At 43.0% G+C, this 21,752-nt stretch overlaps 1 protein-coding gene across 2 annotated transcripts in view; it reads right to left on the bottom strand.

Moving 5' to 3' along the window:
- bard1 (BRCA1 associated RING domain 1) overlaps positions 1–20,625 on the bottom strand; it is a 175,034-nt gene extending 154,409 nt beyond the window's left edge. Inside the window, exons 1-3 of one of the 2 annotated variants that reach the window (XM_072578614.1) lie at positions 20,496–20,625; positions 16,503–16,559; positions 9,324–9,472 (exon numbers count right to left, since the gene is read on the bottom strand). In XM_072578614.1, the coding sequence (XP_072434715.1) occupies positions 9,324–9,472; positions 16,503–16,559; positions 20,496–20,581 (292 nt within the window). In that variant the 5' untranslated portion in view covers positions 20,582–20,625. The remainder of the gene's footprint in view (positions 1–9,323; positions 9,473–16,502; positions 16,560–20,495) is intronic. The other variant, XM_072578615.1, reaches the window with a different exon arrangement.
- Between the last annotated feature and the right edge of the window lie 1,127 nt (positions 20,626–21,752).

The following is a 21,752-nucleotide window of genomic DNA, read 5'->3' as shown; positions in this document are numbered from 1 at the left end:
CAACGAGGCAATAAATGAACCCAACACTCTTGGCTTCAAGCCAATACAGATGAGGATGGAATCCTTTTGACAGATGGAGAAAACATCAGCTTCTGATAGACAGAATGTTTTGAAGAACTCCGAAACCGACATGGACACACTTGAGGAAATCCTCCATGAAAGATGACCTTGGACTCCCACCTATTGTGGCAGAAGTTAAAGCCACAATATAACACATGAAGAATGGAAAATTCACAGATGTAGACAGGATTCTAGCAGAGACTTTCAAACCTGGAGGAACAGAGTTTACCCGTCATCTCAATCAACTGTTCTCGAAAATCTGGAATAAAGAACAAGTCCCTGAACTCAGGGATACTGCCATTGCCACCATCTTCAAGAAAGGAGACAAACTGAGGGAGCTAATGAGAAATCTCCCTGTTCTCTATCGCCAAAAATATTATCCAAAGCTTCATTATGTGCCTTCTCTCAGTCTCCAAATAAATCATTCTAGAAAGCAGGAGTGGCTTCCAAATAAATTGGAATTATAATTGTAATCTTCAGGGCTCAGCAACGCTAAGAGAAATGATAGGAACAATGCCAACCACTATACCTTACCTTCATCAACCTGACCAAGGTTTCTGATTCAGTCAATTGGGTAACGCTATTGAAGATCCAGTCAAAGGTCAGCTACCCAGTGAAATTCATCAACAGTCTATGTTTCCTCCATGACAAGATGTCAGAGACAGTCCACAATGATGGTAATATGACAGAACTTTGAGATCAAACAGGAATGTGTCATTGCCCCCATCCTTTTTTCCATCTTCATTGCCAGCTTTACTCTTCTTGTCGAGAAGTTTCCCACTGGTGTGGACACTGTCGGAGAGGATCCTGAAAATATCTTTGCAGAAGCATACCATAAAATTGGTCTTAATCTCAACCTCAAGGACTCAGTCTTTTACCAACAAGTTCTGGTCCATCCTTCCATTACAACCAATGGAGAAATCCTTCCAAATGTGGAACATTTCCTCAACTCTCATCTAATGCTGACGTCAATGTGGACAAGTCAATATTGCATTAAATCTGCGAGTGCTGCCTTTAGGTACCCAAGGACAAAGTTAAAAATCACAAAACACTAGGTTATAGTCCAACAAGTTTATTTGGAAGCACTAGCTTTTGGAGCGCCACTCCTCCATCAGGTGGTTGTGAAGGTTAAGATCATGGAGATGACATTGGACTCCTTTGGCTATAAATTCTGTAAGCATGATCTTAACCGCCACAACCACCTGATGAAGGAGCAGCACTCCGAAAGCTAATGCTTCCAAATAAACCTGTTGGACTATAACCTCGTGTTCTGTGATTTTTAACCTTGTCCACCTCAGTCCAATACCGGCACCTCCAAGTCACACCTAAGGATGACAGTCTTCGATGACCATGACATCCATGCTACTAACAAGTTCCTTGTGCATAACGCAGTCATCGTTCTGACCTTTCTATATAGCTCCAAAATTTGGATTATGTGCAGACACCATCTAAAGGCCCTGGAGAGGTACCATCACAGCTGTTGAGTTGGATTCTCTGTGTCAGCTAGGAGGAGAGGTGGACTAACATCAGCATCCTTAAAGCAGCTAACAGCATCAACATCGAGACCATGATCATTTAAAACCATCTCTGCTGAGTCAGTCACATGCTTAGGATGCCTGAGCTCTGATTCCAAGTTCCAAAGAAAGTCACCTTTGCCCAGCTCACTTCTCTCAAGAAATGCAACATAGATATCAACGTGTGGGAAACCCACATTCAGAAGAAACAGACTTGGAGGAAGCTCCTGCACGAAGGAACACAATTCTTTGAGAACACCCATCAGCAAGAGGATGTATGGAAAAGAAAGTGGAGAAGAATGCCATGGATTTTAATACCAAAAACCAATCTCAATTCCAGGAAACAGGATATGTGGTTCTAGGATCCACAAGGACCCACAGAACCCAAAACCACTTTTCAGAACAAAGGACATCAGCTGACAGTTACTAAACTGTTGCATTTGCGAAGAATACAAAATAGTTCTTGGAAAGCATTGTCTACAAAGCTCTCAGAAAGGTCAAGAGTGTGGTGCTGGAAAAGCAAAGCAAGTCAGGTAGCACCCAAGGAGCAGGAGAATTGACATTTTGGGTAAAAGCCCTCCATCAGGAATGAGGCTGGGAACCTTGGGGAGGGGGAAGAGTTGGTGGGACTGGGGAGAAGGTAGCTGAAAGTGCAATAGGTGGATGGAGTGTGGGGGTAAAGGTGATAGATCGGAGGGGATGGTGGAGCGGATAGGTGGGAAGGAAGATGGACAGCTGGGATGGGTCATGAGGACGGTGCTGAGCTGGAAGGTTGGAATTGGGGTAAGGTGGGGGAGGGAGGGGAAATGAGAAATTGGTGAGATGACCTGGGGGCTGCAGTGAGACAAAGACTCACTGAGATCTTTGTAGAGAGAGGAGGAGAATTTCGTCAAGGTAGGCATCCTTGGTAAAGGATTCGCATTAAGGTTAAAATCAACTAGGTGAAAGTGAGAACTGCAGATGCTGGAGATTAGAGTCAAGAGTGTGGTGCTGGAAAAGCACTGTGGGTCAGGCAGTAACCGCTCAAAAACATCAGGTGACTCGGCTCTCAGGGTGTAAAAAGGCTGGATTTTTAACTAGCAAATTAGAGAGAAAGATTGTCGCAGGACTAAAGTGAAAGTTTTATCCCTCCCTCTCTTTCTTCACATCAACTCTCATCAAAGCAGAGATGTTGGTTTGAAGATGCACTAGATATTTTCATGATCGCAACCAGAGAGTTCTTAAGGGAACACTTCTACTGCCCTCTAGAAAGTTACCCTAGCCAAGATGAGAGTGACTGCTCAAATAAAAACAAAACTCCAGCAGCTATGGCAAAGCTGGTAGACAAGCCTCTAGACATGAAGCAATTGATTTTTTTTCTGACTTTACTTGTTACTCGGCCAAGTTTTAAAACCTGATCACTGCAGAGATTAACTCTTTCTTTTTTGTGCCAGTGGACATGTGACTGTGCATTTTACATTAGTGGGTGGTTGCTTGTACCTGCATATCTGAAACCTTTTCCTAATAAGTTCTGCAACATTGTTTGAATGAGTCTTCAGAATAAAATCAATTCTCTACTTGTTAATTTAAGGAACCAAGCTGCCTACTTTTCTTACACCAAGCGATATCACACCCTTTTAAATTTGAACTCTTAACTAACTGAGGAGCGGAATGCAGTGAGGTGTACATTCAGCCCTCCTGATTTGGTTATAGCAGTACAAAGTCTGGGAACTTTAAGAATGGCTTTCCAGAGCTTGGGGTTTAGGCACCTGAAGATAACCCCACAAATCATGGACCAATTATAATTAGGGAGGCTCAAGAGGCCAGGATTAAATAAACTCAGATATCTCTGACAATTGTGGGTCTGGAGGAAGTTCAAAGCTAGAACAATGTCATGAGAGAAACAAGATTGTGAAGTTTTAAAATCAAGATATTATATGACCGGGAGCCAATGAAGGTCAGTTAACACAGGAGTGAAAGGTGAACAGACCTGTTGTGAGCAAATACATAGGAAGTTTTGGATTAGTTCAAATTTACACAGAGCAGAATAGGAAAGGCCAGGCAGAGGATAGTGAAGAAGGCATTTGGTTTGCTTTCCTTTATTAGTCAGAGTATTGAGTACAGGAGCTGGGAAGTCATGTTGCGGCTGTACAGGACATTGGTTAGGCCACTGTTGGAATATTGCGTGCAATTCTGGTCTCCTTCCTATCGGAAAGATGTTGTGAAACTTGAAAGGGTTCAGAAAAGATTAACAAAGATGTCGCCAGGGTTGGAGGATTTGAGCTATAGGGAGAGGTTGAATAGGCTAGGGCTGTTTTCCCTGGATCATCAGAGGCTGAAGGGTGATCTTATAGAGGTTTACAAAATCATGAGGGGGCAGAGATAGGATAAATAGATAGTCTTTTCCCTGGGGTGGGGGAGTCCAGAACTGGACGGCATAGGTTTAGGGCGAGAGGGGAAAGATATGAAAGAGACCCAAGGAGCAACTTTTTCATGCAGAGGGTGGTACATGCGTGGAACGAGCTGCCAGAGGAAGTGGTGGAGGCTAGTACAATTACAACATTTAAAAGGCATCTGGATGGGTATATGAATAGGAAGTGTTTGAGGGATATGAACCAGGTGCTGGCAGGTGGGACTAGATTCGGTTGGGATATCTGGTCAGCATGGATGAGTTGGACCGAAGGATCTGTTTCCGTTCTGTACATCTCTGTGACTCTAAGTGTATTGGACCAGTCAGATCTGAACATAATAAAAATCACGAATGTAGGTTTTACCAGCAGACATGCTAAGCAAGAGGTGAACTCTGACTTGGACTGTTTTTGGAACCTCAGCTCATGGTAAAACATGACAGCTGGGTTGTGAATAGTCTGGCTTGGTTTTAAAGAAAAGAGGAATGAAGGCTGTAGGAAAGGAACAGAGGTTGAAATGGGGGGTAAAAATTGGCTTCTGCTTTCTCAAGAAGTAAACTTCTGCTCATCCAAAAGAAAAGCTGAAATAGTTTATGTTTTTCTTCATGCAGAGGATAATTGATTTTCTTTAGGCCTAGCCATCAGGTCAGAACCAGGCAGGTAGGGCAGTTTAAAACCAGTAGGTTTACTCATCATTTAAGTATTGATCATTTTTGATGTCAACCTGCAGTTTCCAGATAGATGAGGTAGGTGAGAAAGCCTCAGAATTGTATCCTAGAAACCAGCAGATTGCCTGTCTAGCTGGCAACTATACAGGGAGCAAGGGCTTTCAATCCAGACTGCAGCTGATCTGCAGCTTTTCAATCAAATCCAAAACTTCTCCTGGCCCAAGGAAAGAATTTGAAGAGTGTGGTGCTGGAAAAGCACAGCCGGTCAGGCAGCATCCGAGGAAAGAATTCCCTGGCATTCTCCCTTCACTACTCCACACGCCTCACTCAACTGAGCCCTAGTTCCATTCGTTATGAGACCTTCCTGAAACTGCCTAGCCAAATTATTGTGGAAGCCAGTAGATTGGAAAGGATAGAGCAATCTTCACCTGCTGGTAACCTCACTGTACCATCCTCACTTATTCCAGGTCACAGTGAAATGGTGACATTTGGGCACCTCTCGACTGAGAAATCAATTCGTTGACAATTAAAATCCACCATTCTAAGCTCAATATAATTTTAGTTATTAATGTATCACTGAGAGAGGAGTCAGCGACTTCCAAACAATTGGAGACTATGATATGTTTTGTTATATGTGCACCAGCCAATTATTTTTAAATGTGAATGGCCATTCAAAATTGCAGGGAATATTACTGGCTGCTTTTGTTTTTAGGGAGTTGTGCTGCATGAACTTGAGAGACAGAAAGAGTTTAGAATTCTCCAGTAAAGAATTCAAAACTGTTGCAGTTCTTTCTTTGAAAATGTATACTTGTAAAATTATTCTAACATTACATTGTAATATTTTAATCTTAGGAAATTGGAAAGGCTTTTTTAAAATAAATTGACATATTTTAGTTATTCACTTGTCCATTCTTAGAATAAAACAAATTCCAAAAGGTCTACTGATTGACAGACTGAAGGATGACAGGTGAAAAGAGAGCCATTGATGCCTTGGTACAATTTCAGCAGATTATAGTGTAATTTCAGGGGATTAAAAAAATTAATAGATACACTGTCCTAATTATTACCCTAGTTGTTGCTAAAAGCCTAAGCATCAAGGCTGTTGAACCCACAGGGGAAGTGGGAGTGCTCCAAGATACAAGTGCCAAACAATCAAGTGCAATAAGCTCGAAAGGAACCAAAACATAAGCATGCAGTTTAACCAAAAACATTTGACAAGCAAATCTAAACATTCGACTGAAATGCACAGAATGCAATGTAATTCCTTGGAATGATGGAGCAGAAAATTGTATAGGAGAAAGTGAGGATTGCAGATGCGGGAGATCAGAATCAAAAAGTGTGGTATTGGTAAAGCACAGCCGGTCAGGCAGCATCCAAGGAGCAGGAGAGTCAATGTTTTGAGCATAAGCTCTTCATCAGGAATGCCTTTTTAAAGCAAGGGCTCTTCACATTCCTGATGAAGAGCTCCGCTCAAAACATCGACTCTTCTGCTCCTCACATGCTGCCTGACCAGCTGTGCTTTTCCAGCACTACACATTTTGAGTGTAGTATATCCATGTTTGCAGATAATACTGAAGTGGGGAGCACAGTAAATAACGGAAAGTTTAAGTGAGTGCATGAGATGACATAGATGCTGCTCATTGCAGGGCAACAGTGGAGATCATTTCCTTTGAATCCAAAATAGAGAAATCAAATTTCTTTTTAAAATGGTGAGAGGCCATGAGCCATTTTGGGACAAAAGGGCTGTCTATGCACACAAGAGCAGTAGAAACTGGCCCACCAATGCAACAGGTAATCAAAAAGACTAATAGAATATTTGACTCCTGAGTGAGCAAGTGATGCTTCAGCTGTACAGATCCTTACACAATCCTCTCTGGAGGACTGCATTCAGCTTTGGGCACTGAATCTCAGCAAAGGTATAGCAGCCTAGATAGGAGTGAGCACAGCAGAGCATCAGTAGTATGGTACCAGCAAAGTAGTGTTAAATTACAAGGACCGACTGCACACTTGCAACTTTTATCTCAGAGCTTTTAAGGTTGAGAGATGCTCTAATGCACATATTTAAAAATGATTTTAAAAAATGGATTCAATAGAGGGATTCTTTTCCCCTAGTTGGGAAAATCCACAATGGTAGCATAACCTTAAAATTAGTGTTGGTCCAATTAGGAATGAAATCAATAAACATTTTATCATAAAAGGGTGGTCGAGATCAGAAACACAGTTCTCAAAAGTCTATGAATGCCAGGTTAATTGAAATTTTCAAGACTGAAATTGATTGTTTTTATTAGATATGAATAACCATGGTCAATTAAACAAAGCAGATAACTGAAGTTTAGGTACAAATTGGCAATGATATAACTCAAGGTAATGAATATTTATTTTTGTTTCTATGTTGTCATGAATGCTGAAATATTGAAATGTCTGCATTAACAGTGTAGTTTGGAAAAATGTCCATGTGATTTGGTTGTCACGGAGACAAAAAACTCGAACTGAAACTCTGAGATGGGGTGACAGTTTTAACATCTTTCATTTTTTTTCCCAAAGTTGCCGTTTGAGACATAATAATGCTGGAAGTAGAGTAATTGGTCTTTTATTTTATGACCAAGCAGGATGCTTACCAGAGTTCGGCCTCAATTGAAGAGATAGGAAACAGAATAGAAAGAGCTCAAGGATTTAAGAAATGCTGAGTCAATGAGGTGTGTCTTGCTGATGGTAATCATATCCTTGATGACTAAAGGAATATTAAAAGGTTCAACCTGGTGTGGCAGGGAGAAGCGAATTTCTGCTGGACAGAAAGTAGTGACTATTAAGGCTATTTGTCTGCCAGATATGTGACACATTAATAGAATATTTTGGGCACGTTTCGCAGTGCATTCATTTAGTGTATTAGTTGGTTGTTAAATAATGTTTGATCTGTGTTGATATTAGTTCGTACATGAAATCCCCATCTTTGGTTCTTTATATCGCCTATTGGGAAATTCATCTCTTTTTAAAAGCTATTGTTTTCTAAACAGATCGTAACAAAGTTCTACATAACAGATAATTAACATCTTACATCCCACAGAATTGCTGCTATCAGAAAAGGGAACAGAAATCATTTGCTATTCCCATACAGAGAAGGAAAATGATTTAAAGAGACATATCAGGTTGAACAAGTGAGCAGTTTACACTATTAGTACCACAAACACATTCAGTACTTCTTTAAGTCATAAGGAAGCAACGTATATCCAATCTTGGTCATGAATTAACAGAAAATCTGTGCAAATGCATTTCAAAACTCTACTCTTGACTGGAAAACTCCCTTTGCACATGTTGTAGAAGGAATATTCCTGTGAACTACAGAGATGCCTAAACCTGTTACTTACAGAACCAGTTGTGTGCACAACATGCACACAGAAGGGGTTTTGGACTTTTGCTAGGATAATTATATGTTAAAGGGGAGTTAGGATAGAAGACTATTAAACTAGCTGTTCAAGGCAATTTGTGGACAGGATGGAAGTCAACGGGTTAAGAAACATTGCAGACCATGTGAAACGGCAGTGTCTGAAACCATGGAGAAGAAATTGAAACAACAGAGGCTCAAAAACAGTACACAAGCCTGTTTACAGGCAGACCACAAGAACACAATGCAATAAGTCAATAGATTATTTAGCTATACTGTAGATGATAGTTTAAGGATTGATCTCTGCACATTCATGGACCAGGACAATCAGTCAGTTTTGAACTTATGGTTTAGAGATTATACAGAACTCTATTTGCAACTGTTTAAAAAAAATCACTTGTTCAAAAGGTGCACGTAATACTGGCTAGGTCAGTCGTTATTATTCAACCTTAATTGTCCTTGAGAAGGGCAAAACCTGAACTGTTAATAATGCCATTAGAAAAGTACTGGTTGATCTCACATCTGATTACTCAAGTTAGCACAACATACACTGCAGCATAGACACACAAGCTCAGGCCAATTCTTCCCTTCCTACCCAAGATGAGATCAATAAATTCAGCATAAGTATAAATAAAACTAGAAAATACTAGATATGTTGAACTAAACTGAGGAAGAACTGAACAGATACAGATTACTTTCAGAAGTATTTTAACTTTGTTCAGTTTATTTAACTTACCATTTTAACAACTGTGTAGTAAGATTTTATTTTATTCACTCACAGGATGTGGGCATCGCTGGCAACGCCAGCATTTTGTCCATTCTTAGTTACCCTTGAACTGTTGCCATTCTTAGGGAGGACCTCTCTCCTCTCCTTCCCCCCTCCCCCCCATTCTCAATTTCTCCAGTTTTGCTACAGCTCCTTCATGCCATGCTTGGCCAAATGTGACCTTGTTGTCAAGAGCTGTCATTCTCACCCCAGCTCTGAAATTCAGTTGTTTTGTCCATGTTTGAACCAAGGCTGTAATGTGGTCAGGAGCTGGGTGGCCCTATTGGAACCCAAACTAGGTGTCACGGAGTGGGTTATTGCTGAGTAGGTGCTGCTTGATAACACCTTCAAATACTTTACTGATGACCAAGAGTGGACTGATAGAGCAGTAATTGACTAAGATAGATTTCATACATTTGTTCCCTTATGAGGAAACAAGACCATTGTGAGAATGGTTTAAAATTGGCACAATAATTTCCCTTTGAGCTGACATAAATCAGTATCAGAGTATCACTGGCAAATGCCATTATCAAGTTCCAGCCTTACCTGGAGAGTCTCTGACATTCAGGAGAACTCGAAGCTGGCTGCACAGGTCGGCAATATTATGCAGCTGTCTGTTTGGCTGCAGGTCTTTTACCCAGGTTGGAGTGTGACACACTGGACAATTCGTCCCAAGAGAATCAGCAACACAAACTCTGTAAACAACAGCAGACATTAGTTCATAACAATGCATACACAATTTCACTAAATTTAATAGTCCTCCCTCCCTTTTCTCTCCCTTGATTCATCATGAGACACAAGAAATAGCAAATAACTCATTTTCAATGATACCCCAATATCACCCTAGCTGAGGTGTCATTTATAATCTCCATCCTGCTGCAGCTAGCAGCAATCTCACTTCTTTGCTGCTCTCCCCAACAACCATCCTGCCAATGGAAAACCAGCAGAAGGAGATTAAGTAGTGAAATAAAGATATTAAAAAGCTTCTAAAAACTAACAAAAAAAAACTGTAAACACTCAGCATGTCAGAAATGGGAGATCAGAAGAACTATCCTTACATTAAATATGATTCACACTGGAAAGAAATGGACATGTATAATATTGCAAATAGAAATAAACAGAGGAAGATGTATACGACTTCACAAAAACAAGAGAGAGATAGATAAGAGACAGAGAAGAAATTAAACCCTCAAATGAATTAATGAGAATTTTATACTGCCGTTCTACTATTACTGAAGAACTGATTCGAGGTCATAATAAACCATCTTTACTTTCCCATACGATGTACATAATTGCGTATTTGCCTGTAGAGGCAGGAATCTGTCTCACTTATAACAAGAACTACGTTCAATCATAATGATATTAAGACAGACTTGCATTTATGAAGTATCTTATCATGTCTCAGACGCACTTCAAAAGGTTTCAAATGCAATCACTAAAAAACAGGGAGCTACAATAAACTTTGACAGATTTTCTGCATGCTAAGATTTGTGCAAGCACAATGAAACTCGTAATCAACTCATTTTTTGATTGAGGCAAAGAGGAGTGTTGGACAGGGCACCAAAATGAACTCATTATAACACCATATTCTTTTATTGAGAAAAATGCCTTGAAGTAGTTTATGTCACGTTGCAAATCACTGTGCACATCTGACCAACATTTCACTTCTAAAGCAGTGAACCGAGTGAAGGTCAGAATGTTTTCAAAAGTCAGATTGTCACATTAGAATTTTGAGTTGAATTTTCGAGTTTATAAGCTAAATATCTCTTGGATTGAGTATCATTGTCAACTTCAGTTCAGGGTCATGCAACTCAAAGGTCACCTTTGTCCCCTCAATGTCTAGGGAATTAGAGAAATGCAAAAAGCATAACATTCTCAACAGGCTACAAGAATCTCCTCTCTTCCACAACAGACTAAATTATCATCCCTGCCATGTATTCAGCCTTGGAATCAACTGTTTTCATTTATACAAGACAGATGAGCAAGTATTAGTGAAATATACATTATTTTATTCTCTCTGGAACATGAGATAAAAACATCAAGAGCATGATTCCAGTCTCACATTTTGTGACTGACCCATAATACGAAAATAAGCACTGTTTTGTCAGTGTTTCTGATATCCCAAAAACAAATAAATAAAATCAAGAACCAATTAGCTGTTGCCATAGAGGGAGTTTTAGAATCAGAATGGATGGCTACATTAAGATTCAGCTATAAATACTGTGACCGTCAGAGAAGATTCCAGCCAATCGATGACATTTCCCTTCAAAAAAGGTCTCAAGACAGAGCTGTTAGTCAATTCCACTATTCCTACATTCAGGCCCATTCCTGTTCTTCCCCACAAACAAAATCAATAAATTGCTACATCTCAGATAAGTCCGTAAAAATCTTCAATGAGTATCAATGCATAATTTCTGCAATCACTGCATATTAAATCTACTTAATTGCCTGTAAAGGTTTTGGGACGAAAGAGTGCAAGATAACCTTGTCAGCTGTTGATCCCACTTTCCTTCATGTACTCTGGTTATAGGTTTCAAGTCAAAACATCATTATGTATCTGCCCTATGAAGAAGCTGATTGACCTGTTACGTACTTTGAGCACCACTCACACTTCTTTGAGATTTTTAATGGAGATTTGCTGAACTCTAAAAGAGTCCCCATCACCAGTTAGGCAATAAAATTCTATGGTGGTTAGAAATTTATTCTGTTGGGGGTTAGGGTTTAGGATTATAAGCCTCCTCTATTATTTTCCAATGGTTAGATGATGTAGGCATTCAGAAAGCAAAAATGATCTGTCAGTAACCACCTCCTCCCTTTAGCTAAAGAGATTACTGCTCAAGATTCATAGCTCTCACGTGCTCAACAAAAGGTTGTTCCCATGAAAATTACTTTGCCACTTATACATGCGTTATACATACACAAATGCTGACAAAGGATCACAAGAAGTGAATCAAAATAGTTTGGATTTTCCCACAGAAAGGGTTGAAGACTACTGATTTGGTACAAAGCTGTATTTTGTTCATACACAACTATTTTTTTTCCCTTACAGTCCCAAAGCAGCATGCTGGCTACAAGTATACCAGACACATTGACACATGACAGATGATTTTGTTTTAAATTTATTTATTCATTCACAGGACTTGGGTATTGCCAGCTAGGCCAGTATTTCTTAGTCATCTTAATTGGCCATAACAGGTATTGGTGAATTGCTTTCGTAATTCAAGTGATGTAGGGACAGCCTAGGAAGGCATTGATAGGAAGGCAGATCTAGGATCTTGACCGTGCAACAGGAAAGGATGGTGATACAATTCCAGTCAGTATGGTGTGTGACTCCAATAAGAATTTTTAAGGGATGTGATTTCCATGCATCTGCCGCTCTTGTCCCTCCGGGTGGCAAAGGTTATGGGGTTTGGATGATGATGTCTAAGGATTTGTGCTGTGTTGCTGCAATGTATTTGCAGATGATGCACTGCTGATATTGTGCATTCACGGTACAGGAATGAACATTGATGGTGGTGCATGGGATGCCAAACCAGCAGGCTACTTTCTCTTCAGTGTTGTGAGATTATTCCGTCACACACCTGACTTGCACCTTATGAACAGGCTTTCGGGATCAAAGGTGAGTTAGACAACTCAAAGTTCCAAGTTTCTGCTCTGAATATTGCAGCCATAGTATTTAGTGGCTGATCCAGTTCATTTCTTTGTCAATGGTAATTAACAGAGCGTTAGTAGTGGAGATTTCACGGTATTACCATCGACTGTCAAGAGGAGGTGGCTAGATTCTCTCTCATTAAAATTGGTCAATAGGTGAGACTTATGCAGTGTGAACATTCGAGCCACAAATGCCAGGCAGGGACCAATAAGTCATGAGTTAACCACACCCCTACATCACCTTCCCATACAATCACAGGTGTAATGCCTAGCGGTTTATTTCCTCCATCCTCACTATCCAACGGCCCAGACACATATTCCAGGTACAGCAGCAATTTACCTGCACTTAACTCAATCTAGTATATTGTAATAACAGTTCATAATGTGGTCTCTTCTACACTGGGGATACAAAACGCAGACTGGGCAATCGTTCACAGAACACCTATATTCTATCTGCTGCCTACCACTTCAACACACCACCATGTTTCCTGGCCAACATATCTGTTTGAGGATTGGTGCCATGCTCCAGTGAAACTCAGCGCATGCTGGAAGAAGTAACTAATTTTCTGGTTGACGATCCTGAAGCTTTCACAACTTAATATCAATATCTTTAGGGCCTGAGGGCCTTGTCCCACGTACTTACCCCAATTCTCACACATCAGTTCTTGTCAACCAGGCTGCTGCAACAGCCAATCCATTTTCAGCTAATAATGGTCCCCAATAGGAGCGATTATATCTCCCAGGCTGATCTTTACCCATTCCTTTGGCTGCATGCAATTCATGAAATTAAATTCCCCATAGTGCAAATACAAGCCAAACAGTCCATTGAATCTGTACCAACCTTCCGAACAGCAACCCACCCAAACCCCCATCCTAAACCAATAATCCTGAGGGTGACACGGTGGCTCAGTGGTTAGCTCCACTGCCTTACAGCGCCAGGATCCCAGGTTAGACTCCAGCCTCAGGTGACTGTCTGTATGGAGTTTGCTCATTCTCCCAGTTTCTGCGTGGGTTTCCTCCGGGTGCTCCGGTTTCCTCCCACAGTCCAAAGATGTGCAGGTCAGATGAATTGGCTATGCTAAATTGCCCATTGTGTTAGGTGCATTAGTCAGAGGGAAATGGGTCTGGGTGGGTTACTCTTCGGAGGGTCGATGTGGACTTGTGGGGCTGAAGGGCCTGTTTCCACACTGTAGGGAATCTAATCTAATCTACCATGGCTAATTCACTTAGTCTGTACATCCCTCAGCACTATGGGACAATAATAGTATGGCTAATCCACCAGACCTGCACATCTTTGGACTGTGGGAGATCATCCTGGTGAATATGCAAGCAGCCACCCAAGAGTGTAATCGAACCTGGGTTCCTGTCACCGACAGGCAGCAGTACTAACCATTGTGCTGCCCTAATTTCTGTTCTCTCTCTTTGCGCTCCAACTCCACCTATTAGTTACTCCTACCCCCTCCCCATCTTCAGCACTTATACCAACATTTTCCTTTCTACAATCAGTTTTAAAGAAGGGTCATTGGACTCAAAATATTAACTGTTTTCTCTCCACAGCTGCTACCAGACCTGCTGAGTTCCTTCAGCAATTTATATTTCTGTTCTGACTATGAAACTATAACTGGTCATAAAAATTCAACTGGTTTGTTAATGCCCTTAAGGGAAGGGAATCTGCCATCCTTACCCAGTCAGACCCACAGCATTGTATATGAATTTTAACTACCCTCTAAAATGGCCCTCACAAACGACTGACTTCAAAGCCAATTAGGAATAGCAAACAAATGTTGCCCTTATCAACATCCATATCCCATGAAAGAATAAAGCAGAAGATAAATCTTGCAAACTTTCGCTGATGATCATGGGGTGTTAACTGATCCAACTGGATTTATTCTGCTTTTGTGCACAGAACATACTGGACAATTTTCCACAGTCAGCCCAGGATTGTAGTTGTTGTGGAACAGCCTGGCTAAGAGTGTAGGTAGTTCTGGTGCACAAATGTTCAATAATATGCTAGAATGTTGTCAGGGCCAATAGCCTTTTCATATCCAGTGCTTTCAGTCACTTCCTGACAACAGGAAATGAACTGTATTAGCTGAAGGCTGTTAGAGAATTTCCCACCTTATCTACACCAATTTCAATTTTTACCAGCACTCCTTTGTGCTACACTTAGAATAACTTTGCTTTAATAATATACATTAATGTTTTGGAAGAAGGACTTAAATACAATTTCTTCAATGACACTAAGCTGGGTGGCAGTAAGGAGGATGCTAAGAGGATCCCAGAGTGATTCGGACAGACTGGCCAAGTAGGCAAATACCTGGCAAATGCAATACAATGTGGATAAATATGAGGTCATCTACTTTGGCCACAAAAACAGGAAGGCAGATTATTATCTGAATGGTGGCAATTTAGGAAAAAGGGAAGTGCACAAGACCTGGGTGACATGGCAGACGTCACTGAAGGTTGGCATGCAGGTCACAAGGAAAGCTAATGGCATGTTGGCCTTCATAGCGAGAGGATTTGAGTAACATTGTAAGGATGCCTTGCTGCAGTTGAGGGAGCTATTGAGGGAGTCCAGAGAAGATTCATCAGACTGATTCCCAGGATGGCAGGACTGATGTATGAGGAAAGACTAGATTGACTAGGCTTGTATTTGATGGAATTTAGAAGAATGATGGGGACATCTCTTGGAAACATATGAAATCCTGATGGGACAGGACAGGCTAGATGCAGAAAGCATATTGCCGATGTTCAGGAAGTTCAGAACTAAAGCTCACAGTCTAAAAATAAGGGGGAAGCCATTCAGGACTAAGATGAGGAAGAATTTCTTTACTCAGAGTTGGGAAACTGGAATTCTCTCCCAGGGGAAGCTGTCGGAGCCAGAGAAGTAGATATATTCAAAAGGGAGCTGGATATGGCCCTTGTGGCTAAAGGGTTCAGGGGGTTTGGAGAGAAAGCAGGAACGGGATACTGGGATTACTAGGATAATTAGCCATGATCATATTAAGTGATGGCACAGGCTGGAAGGGCCAAATGGCCCACTCCTGCACCTATTTTCTATGTTTAATGTCAGTCTCAGTCTAACTTCTAAAAAACGTTTCTTCACCAAAATAACTGACACATTTTAAGACACAAAGGCTTTCACCCTCAAGACAGCTTCCACAGAGTGGTGAGATCAAGCCAATTGCACATGCACAAACCAATAAGATTTTAGTTTGGTTCTTCACAGTATCTCATAGCAATCTCAGATTTAAATTTAATAACCTCAGTGATCTCAGGTTTTTTTGGCACCAAGGTATCGGAGTATTTCTTTATAAACAGATTAAATTACCTTTGAAGCTTCCATCTAACTCTCAAAAACACATCCTACCCTCACAGTCCGATAAAAGCACACTCCCCCAACCAAATGCAACTTTGTGACTTTTGCAGCCTCTTTCTCCAAGTCCTAATAAAAAGCATCACCCCTGCAGCCAAGCCCAGAAGATTCTCCAGCAACTCACTCACTTTTTTACCCAACCGCTTGACGCTCACCCAATCATAGGCCACTTCTATCTATGTTTACTGCCAATTAGTCTCACTTTGAGCGAAACCTTCAGCTGTAAATGATGAGAAGGTCATCAGTCATGTCAAATCTACTCATGAGAGGGAGGAGGGAACCTCTGACTGGGGGACCAATTATTGAATTTTGGGGATTCAGGGGCACATTTGCCTGTCATTCCTCATTACTTCAAGCATTGTAGCAGGGTAGAGAAGGATCATCTACTCAGCAATTCTGAGTAAGGATAGTTCCAAATGCTTCACCCTTGACTTCTGCACTCACATGCTGGACTCTGCCATCACTCAGCATGGGGGACAGTCATTGAACTTTCTTCTTCTGTTGATTAACAAATCAGCCACCCCCATTTGTTGGATTGCAAACGATTGTCCTGTTGTGGGATCGCTTAGCTCTCTGGAAATTTAACCTGAATGGCAACTCCCACACACAGTGTTACAGTGACATGAACAGCATTCTTGGCAGTGATTTTAATTGCTAGCAGTCAGACTTTGACAACCCGCCCTACACTGCACTCTTACCGGCAAAATACATGCTCACAGCCTCCAAGACAGACAGGCTCCTGCAGCAGTTTGCAACTGAAAGAGAAAAACAGTCCTAAATGATCCAGACAGGTACTGTATAATAAACAATATATCTGTTGCGCTCCATGTGCAAGAGCTCAAACAGCTATTGAAAACTGAAGACACCACAGGAAGCCGATATAAAAAAAACTACAATGAATTATGTTTTTCTGTTTAGTTATCTGCTCAGGGAAAAGACACTAAACCAAGTAGGGAAGCTACAGCATGCTCAGCAAGCTCCCAAACAAGTAATGACCAGATCATCTGTGTTGTTGTTCTCAGTGGTAACAACATGAGGAACAGGTGCAGGAATAGTCCATGCAGACTTCGATTCTGCTCAGCCTTCCTTAACCATGTTTTAACTTTTATATAGTTTCATATTAATATCCCGTTCCCTTATCTCTTACGTTTTCTCGTTACCTAAAAGTCAAAGAAAGTTCACTTAATCACTAATCATCAATAACCCTCTTGAACAGGTTATTTTAAAATTTCACAATCCTTGGAGTAAAGAACTTTCTCCTCGTCATCTCAGTTCAAAATGGTCAATTCCTTACCTCTGTGACCTAAATTTAGGACTCTCTAATCAGGGGACAGTCTGTCAGATGTGCCCAATCAAACCCTCAAAGAACGATTAACATTTCAATTAAATCACTTCTCCTTCTTCTAATCTCAGCAGAATTCAGACTCACTTTACGCCACTTTTACTCATACAACAGCTGTCTCACCCCGAGTGTCAATAAAATGAACTTTCACTCTACCCCATTTAAGCAAGTATATTCCTCCCTGGGAGGACTCTTGTGATCCAGTGACCCCAGGAGACCCAATGTGTAATAACATCTCTGGTTAGAAAATATAGATTCCTCCCTGAGTATGGTAACCAGAATTATGCACCATACACAACGTGCCACATTACCAAAACCCTGTAAAGTTGCAGCAACACTTTGTTACCATCACACTGCAACACTTATTATAAAACCTGACATAGTCTATCTTTCCTAATCTTTTGCTGCACCTGAATTTTCACTCACGCTTAAACAAAAATGCCCAATTCTTCTGAATCATTATTCACTAGCCTAACCTTAACAACTGTTCTGCTTTTCCATACACCCTACCATATTGGATAGCTTTACACTGCACCTGCCACTTTCTTGCCCACTCATAACTTCAATACAACGGGATCTTAATCAGATGGGCCAGTGGGCTGAGAAGTGGCAGATGGAGTTTAATTTAGATAAATGTGAGGTGCTGCATTTTGGGAAAACAAATCTTAGCAGGAATTATACACTTAATGGTAAGGTCCTAGGGAGTGTTGCTGAACAAAGAGACCTTGGAGTGCAGGTTCATAGCTCCTTGAAAGTGGAGTCGCAGGTAGATCGGATAGTGAAGAAGGTGTTTGGTATGCTTTCCTTCATTGGTCAGAGTATTGAGTACAGGAGGTGGGAGGTCATGTTGCAGCTGTACAGGACATTAGTTAGACCACTGTTGGAATATTGCATACAATTCTGGCCTCCTTCCTATCAGAAAGATGTTGTGAAACTTAAAAGGGTTCAGAAAAGATTAACAAGGATGTTGCCAGGGTTGGAGGATTTGAGCTATCGGGAGAGATTGAATAGGCTAGGGCTGTTTTCCCTGGAGTGTTGGAGGATATGGGGTGACCTTATAGAGGTTTACAAAATCATGAGGAGCATTGATAGGATAAATAGACAAAAGTCTTTTCCTGGGGTGGGGGAGTCCAGAACTAGAGGGCATAGGTTTAGGGTGAGAGGAGAAAGATATAAAAGAGACCCAAGGGGCAACTTTTTCACGCAGAGGGTGGTACATGTATGGAATGAGCTGCCAGAGGAAGTGGTGGAGGTTAGTAAAATTGCAACATTTAAAAAGGCATTTGGATGGGTATATGAATAGGAAGGGTTGGAGGGATATGGGCTAAGTGTTAGCAGGTGGGACTAGATTGGGTTGGGCTATCTGGTCGGCATGGACAAGTTGGACCAAAGGGTCTGTCTCTGTGCTGTATCTCTTTGGACATCCCTTTCTAGTTTCTTGACATACTTGTCACAGTTTATTTTGCTAATTAGCTTTGTATTATCAGTAAACTTGGAAATAATGCACTGAGCTCTTATAGTATTCCACCAATTTCCTCATGCCAACCTGAAAATGGCCTGATTATTTCTTTACTTTCAGCCCTGTAAATCATCCTCAAACCACATCAATAACCCCTAATTTTGTTTTATTTGTTTATTGGATGTGGGCTTCGCTGACTGAGCCAGTGTTTATTGGTCTTAAGAAGGTGGTGATGAGCTGCCTTCTTGAACCACTTTTGCTCTAAGTACCCCCACAAAGCCATTAGGGAGGGAGTTTCAAAATTTTGATCCAGCAACACCAAAGGAAAGACAATTTGGATTGGAACAGGTTGCTTGACAAGCACGACAGCCAGCACAAATAGCTATACTCCAATGTCACTGAACATCACCCGCTTGTCACCAGCTAGTCAGCCCACTGCTGATGGGGTGCTCGAAGGTGGTAGCAACATGGGCCTGTACTGTACTGACAAAGAGTGGCCCCATCTGTCAAAACCAAACAACTGCATCACACGCCCACATCCTCCAACCTCAAGTTCCCACTCCATCCAAATCCCCACTTCATCAGCCACCACCCCTTCTAATCCCTCACATCATCCTTAATACCCCAACCTCAACCATCACAACACTGGAAGCCACACCCTTCCAGCCTCAGCCCCAAACCAATCACAATTCCTCAAACACCATGCCCTCAAACTTCACCTCACCTCAGACATTCCCCACATCCCACCGGACTCTCAGAATCCAACATCCTGAACCAGCCCCGATCTCATAATTCTGCAAGCCACCACCTTGGTGTCAGTCCATTTCACCTTTGACAGACAGAACACACCCGACTTTGTCCTTGACCCAACACACAGCACACACCTCTGAGCCCAGACCTTCCCACTTGACCCTCCGACACACAGAACACACCCTTGATCCTCAATCTTCCACCTTGACCTCCCTGACATACACAACACATCCCTGACCTTCCCCCTTGACCTCCATGACACACAGAACACACCCCTGACCCTTCACTTGACCCCACTGACACACCGAACACATCCTTGATCCCCGACCCTTCACTTGACCCCACTGACACACTCGACTCCTGACCTTCCCAATACACAGAACACACCCCTGATCCCCAACCTTCCCCCTTGACTCCCCGACATACAGAACACACCCCTGACCCCCAACCTTCCCCTTCACCCCGACACAAAACACACCCCTGACCCCCCAAAAATCCCCACTGATCCCTGATACAGAGAACACACCCTTGACCCCCGATACTTCACTTGACCCCGACACACAGACACACCTCTGACCCCCAACATACAGAACACACCCCTCACCCCAAACCTTCACTTGACCCCATTGACACACCGAACATACCTGACTCCCAACCTTCCCGACACACAGAACACACTCCTGACCTTCTCCCTTGACCTCCCTATCACACAGATCCCCAATTTTCCCCACTGATCCCCGATACAGAGAACACACTCCTGACCCCTGATCCTTCACTTGACCCCACTGACACACCAACCATACCTCCGACCCCCGACCTTCCCCCTTGATCCCGACACAGAGCACATTCCTGACCCCCGACCTTACCCCCTTGACCCCTGACACACAGAACACACCCCTGACCCCGACCTTTCCCCTTCATTCCCAGACACACCAAACACAAGCCGGATCCTCCCCTTGACCCCACCCCAACCCTGACCTCTGAACCTGCCCGTGACCCCCTACCCCCTGACCCCTGACCCTCAGACCATTACTCCCTCAGACCATTACTCCCACATCCCCCGGAGCACCTTCTCTACCTCCCTCCGAGCCCCTTGACCCAGACACAGGACCCCGAGCCAGGCCAAGCTCGGACTGTTACCAGGCCGAGCACTGCAGCAGCCTCTCGAGTGCGGCCAGGGCCCCCGCTGTGTGAGCCCAGCTCTGTGCGCGATGTGGCCCCGACATCCCGCTCCGACCAACCGCCGCCAACCCGCTCGAGATCCACTCGACTCGCGCCAAAACATCAAATCCGGAGGCGGGGCCTAGGTGAGTGATCAGACACCGGGGCGGGGCCTGAATGTGATTGACAAATGGGGTGGGGTTTAGGTGTGATTGACAGCGCGGGGCGGCCTGAGAGTGATGAACAGCCCGAAGAGGGGGCGGTGCCTGCATGTGATTGACGGGCATGGGCAGGGTTTAGATGTGATTCGTAGCCCGGGGGGAAATTGCCTGAGTGTGATTGACTGCTCCGTAAGGCTAAACGTCAACTCGAGGACACCTCTTCCTACTGCCCCCTCGACCATGACCCCACCCCCCCCATCACCAAACCATCATCTCCCAGACCATACAGAACCTCATCACCTCAGGAGATCTCCCACCCACAGCTTCCAACCTCATAGTCCGGGAACCCCGCACTGCCCGGTTCTACCTCCTTCCCAAGATCCACAAGCCTGACCACCCTAGCCGACCCATTGTCTCAGCATGCTCCTGCCCCACTGAATTCATCTCTACCTACATCGACACTGTCCAGGAACTCCCCACATACATTCGAGACACCACCCAGGCCCTCCACCTCCTCCAAGACTTCTGTTTCCCTGGCCCCCAACGCCTCATCTTCACCATGGATATCCAGTCCCTCTACACCTCCACCCGCCATGACCAGGGCCTCCAAGCCCTCCGTTTTTTTCCTCTCCAGGCGTCCCCAACAGTACCCTTCCACCGACACTTTCATTCGTTTGGCCGAACTGGTCCTCACCCTTAACAATTTCTCCTTTGAATCCTCCCACTTCCTCCGGACCAAAGGGGTAGCCATGGGCACACGTATGGGCCCCAGCTATGCCTGTCTCTTTGTTGGCTACGTAGAGCAGTTGATCTTCCGTAATTACACCGGCACATCTCCCCACCTCTTCCTCCGCTACATTGATGACTGCATTGGCGCCACCTCGTGCTCCCGCGAGGAGGTTGAGCAATTCATCAACTTCACCAACACATTCTCCACCCTGACCTTAAATTTACCTGGACCATCTCTGACACCTCCCTCCCCTTCCTGGACCTCTCCATCTCCATTACTGACGACCGACTTGACACTGACATTTTTTACAACCCCACTGACTCCCACAGCTACCTGGATTACACC

Source organism: Chiloscyllium punctatum, chromosome 10 (genome assembly GCF_047496795.1).
Source record: "Chiloscyllium punctatum isolate Juve2018m chromosome 10, sChiPun1.3, whole genome shotgun sequence".
NCBI lineage: Eukaryota > Metazoa > Chordata > Chondrichthyes > Orectolobiformes > Hemiscylliidae > Chiloscyllium > Chiloscyllium punctatum.
Note: the sequence above shows the minus strand (reverse complement) of the source record. Positions and strands in the feature narration are given on the sequence as shown.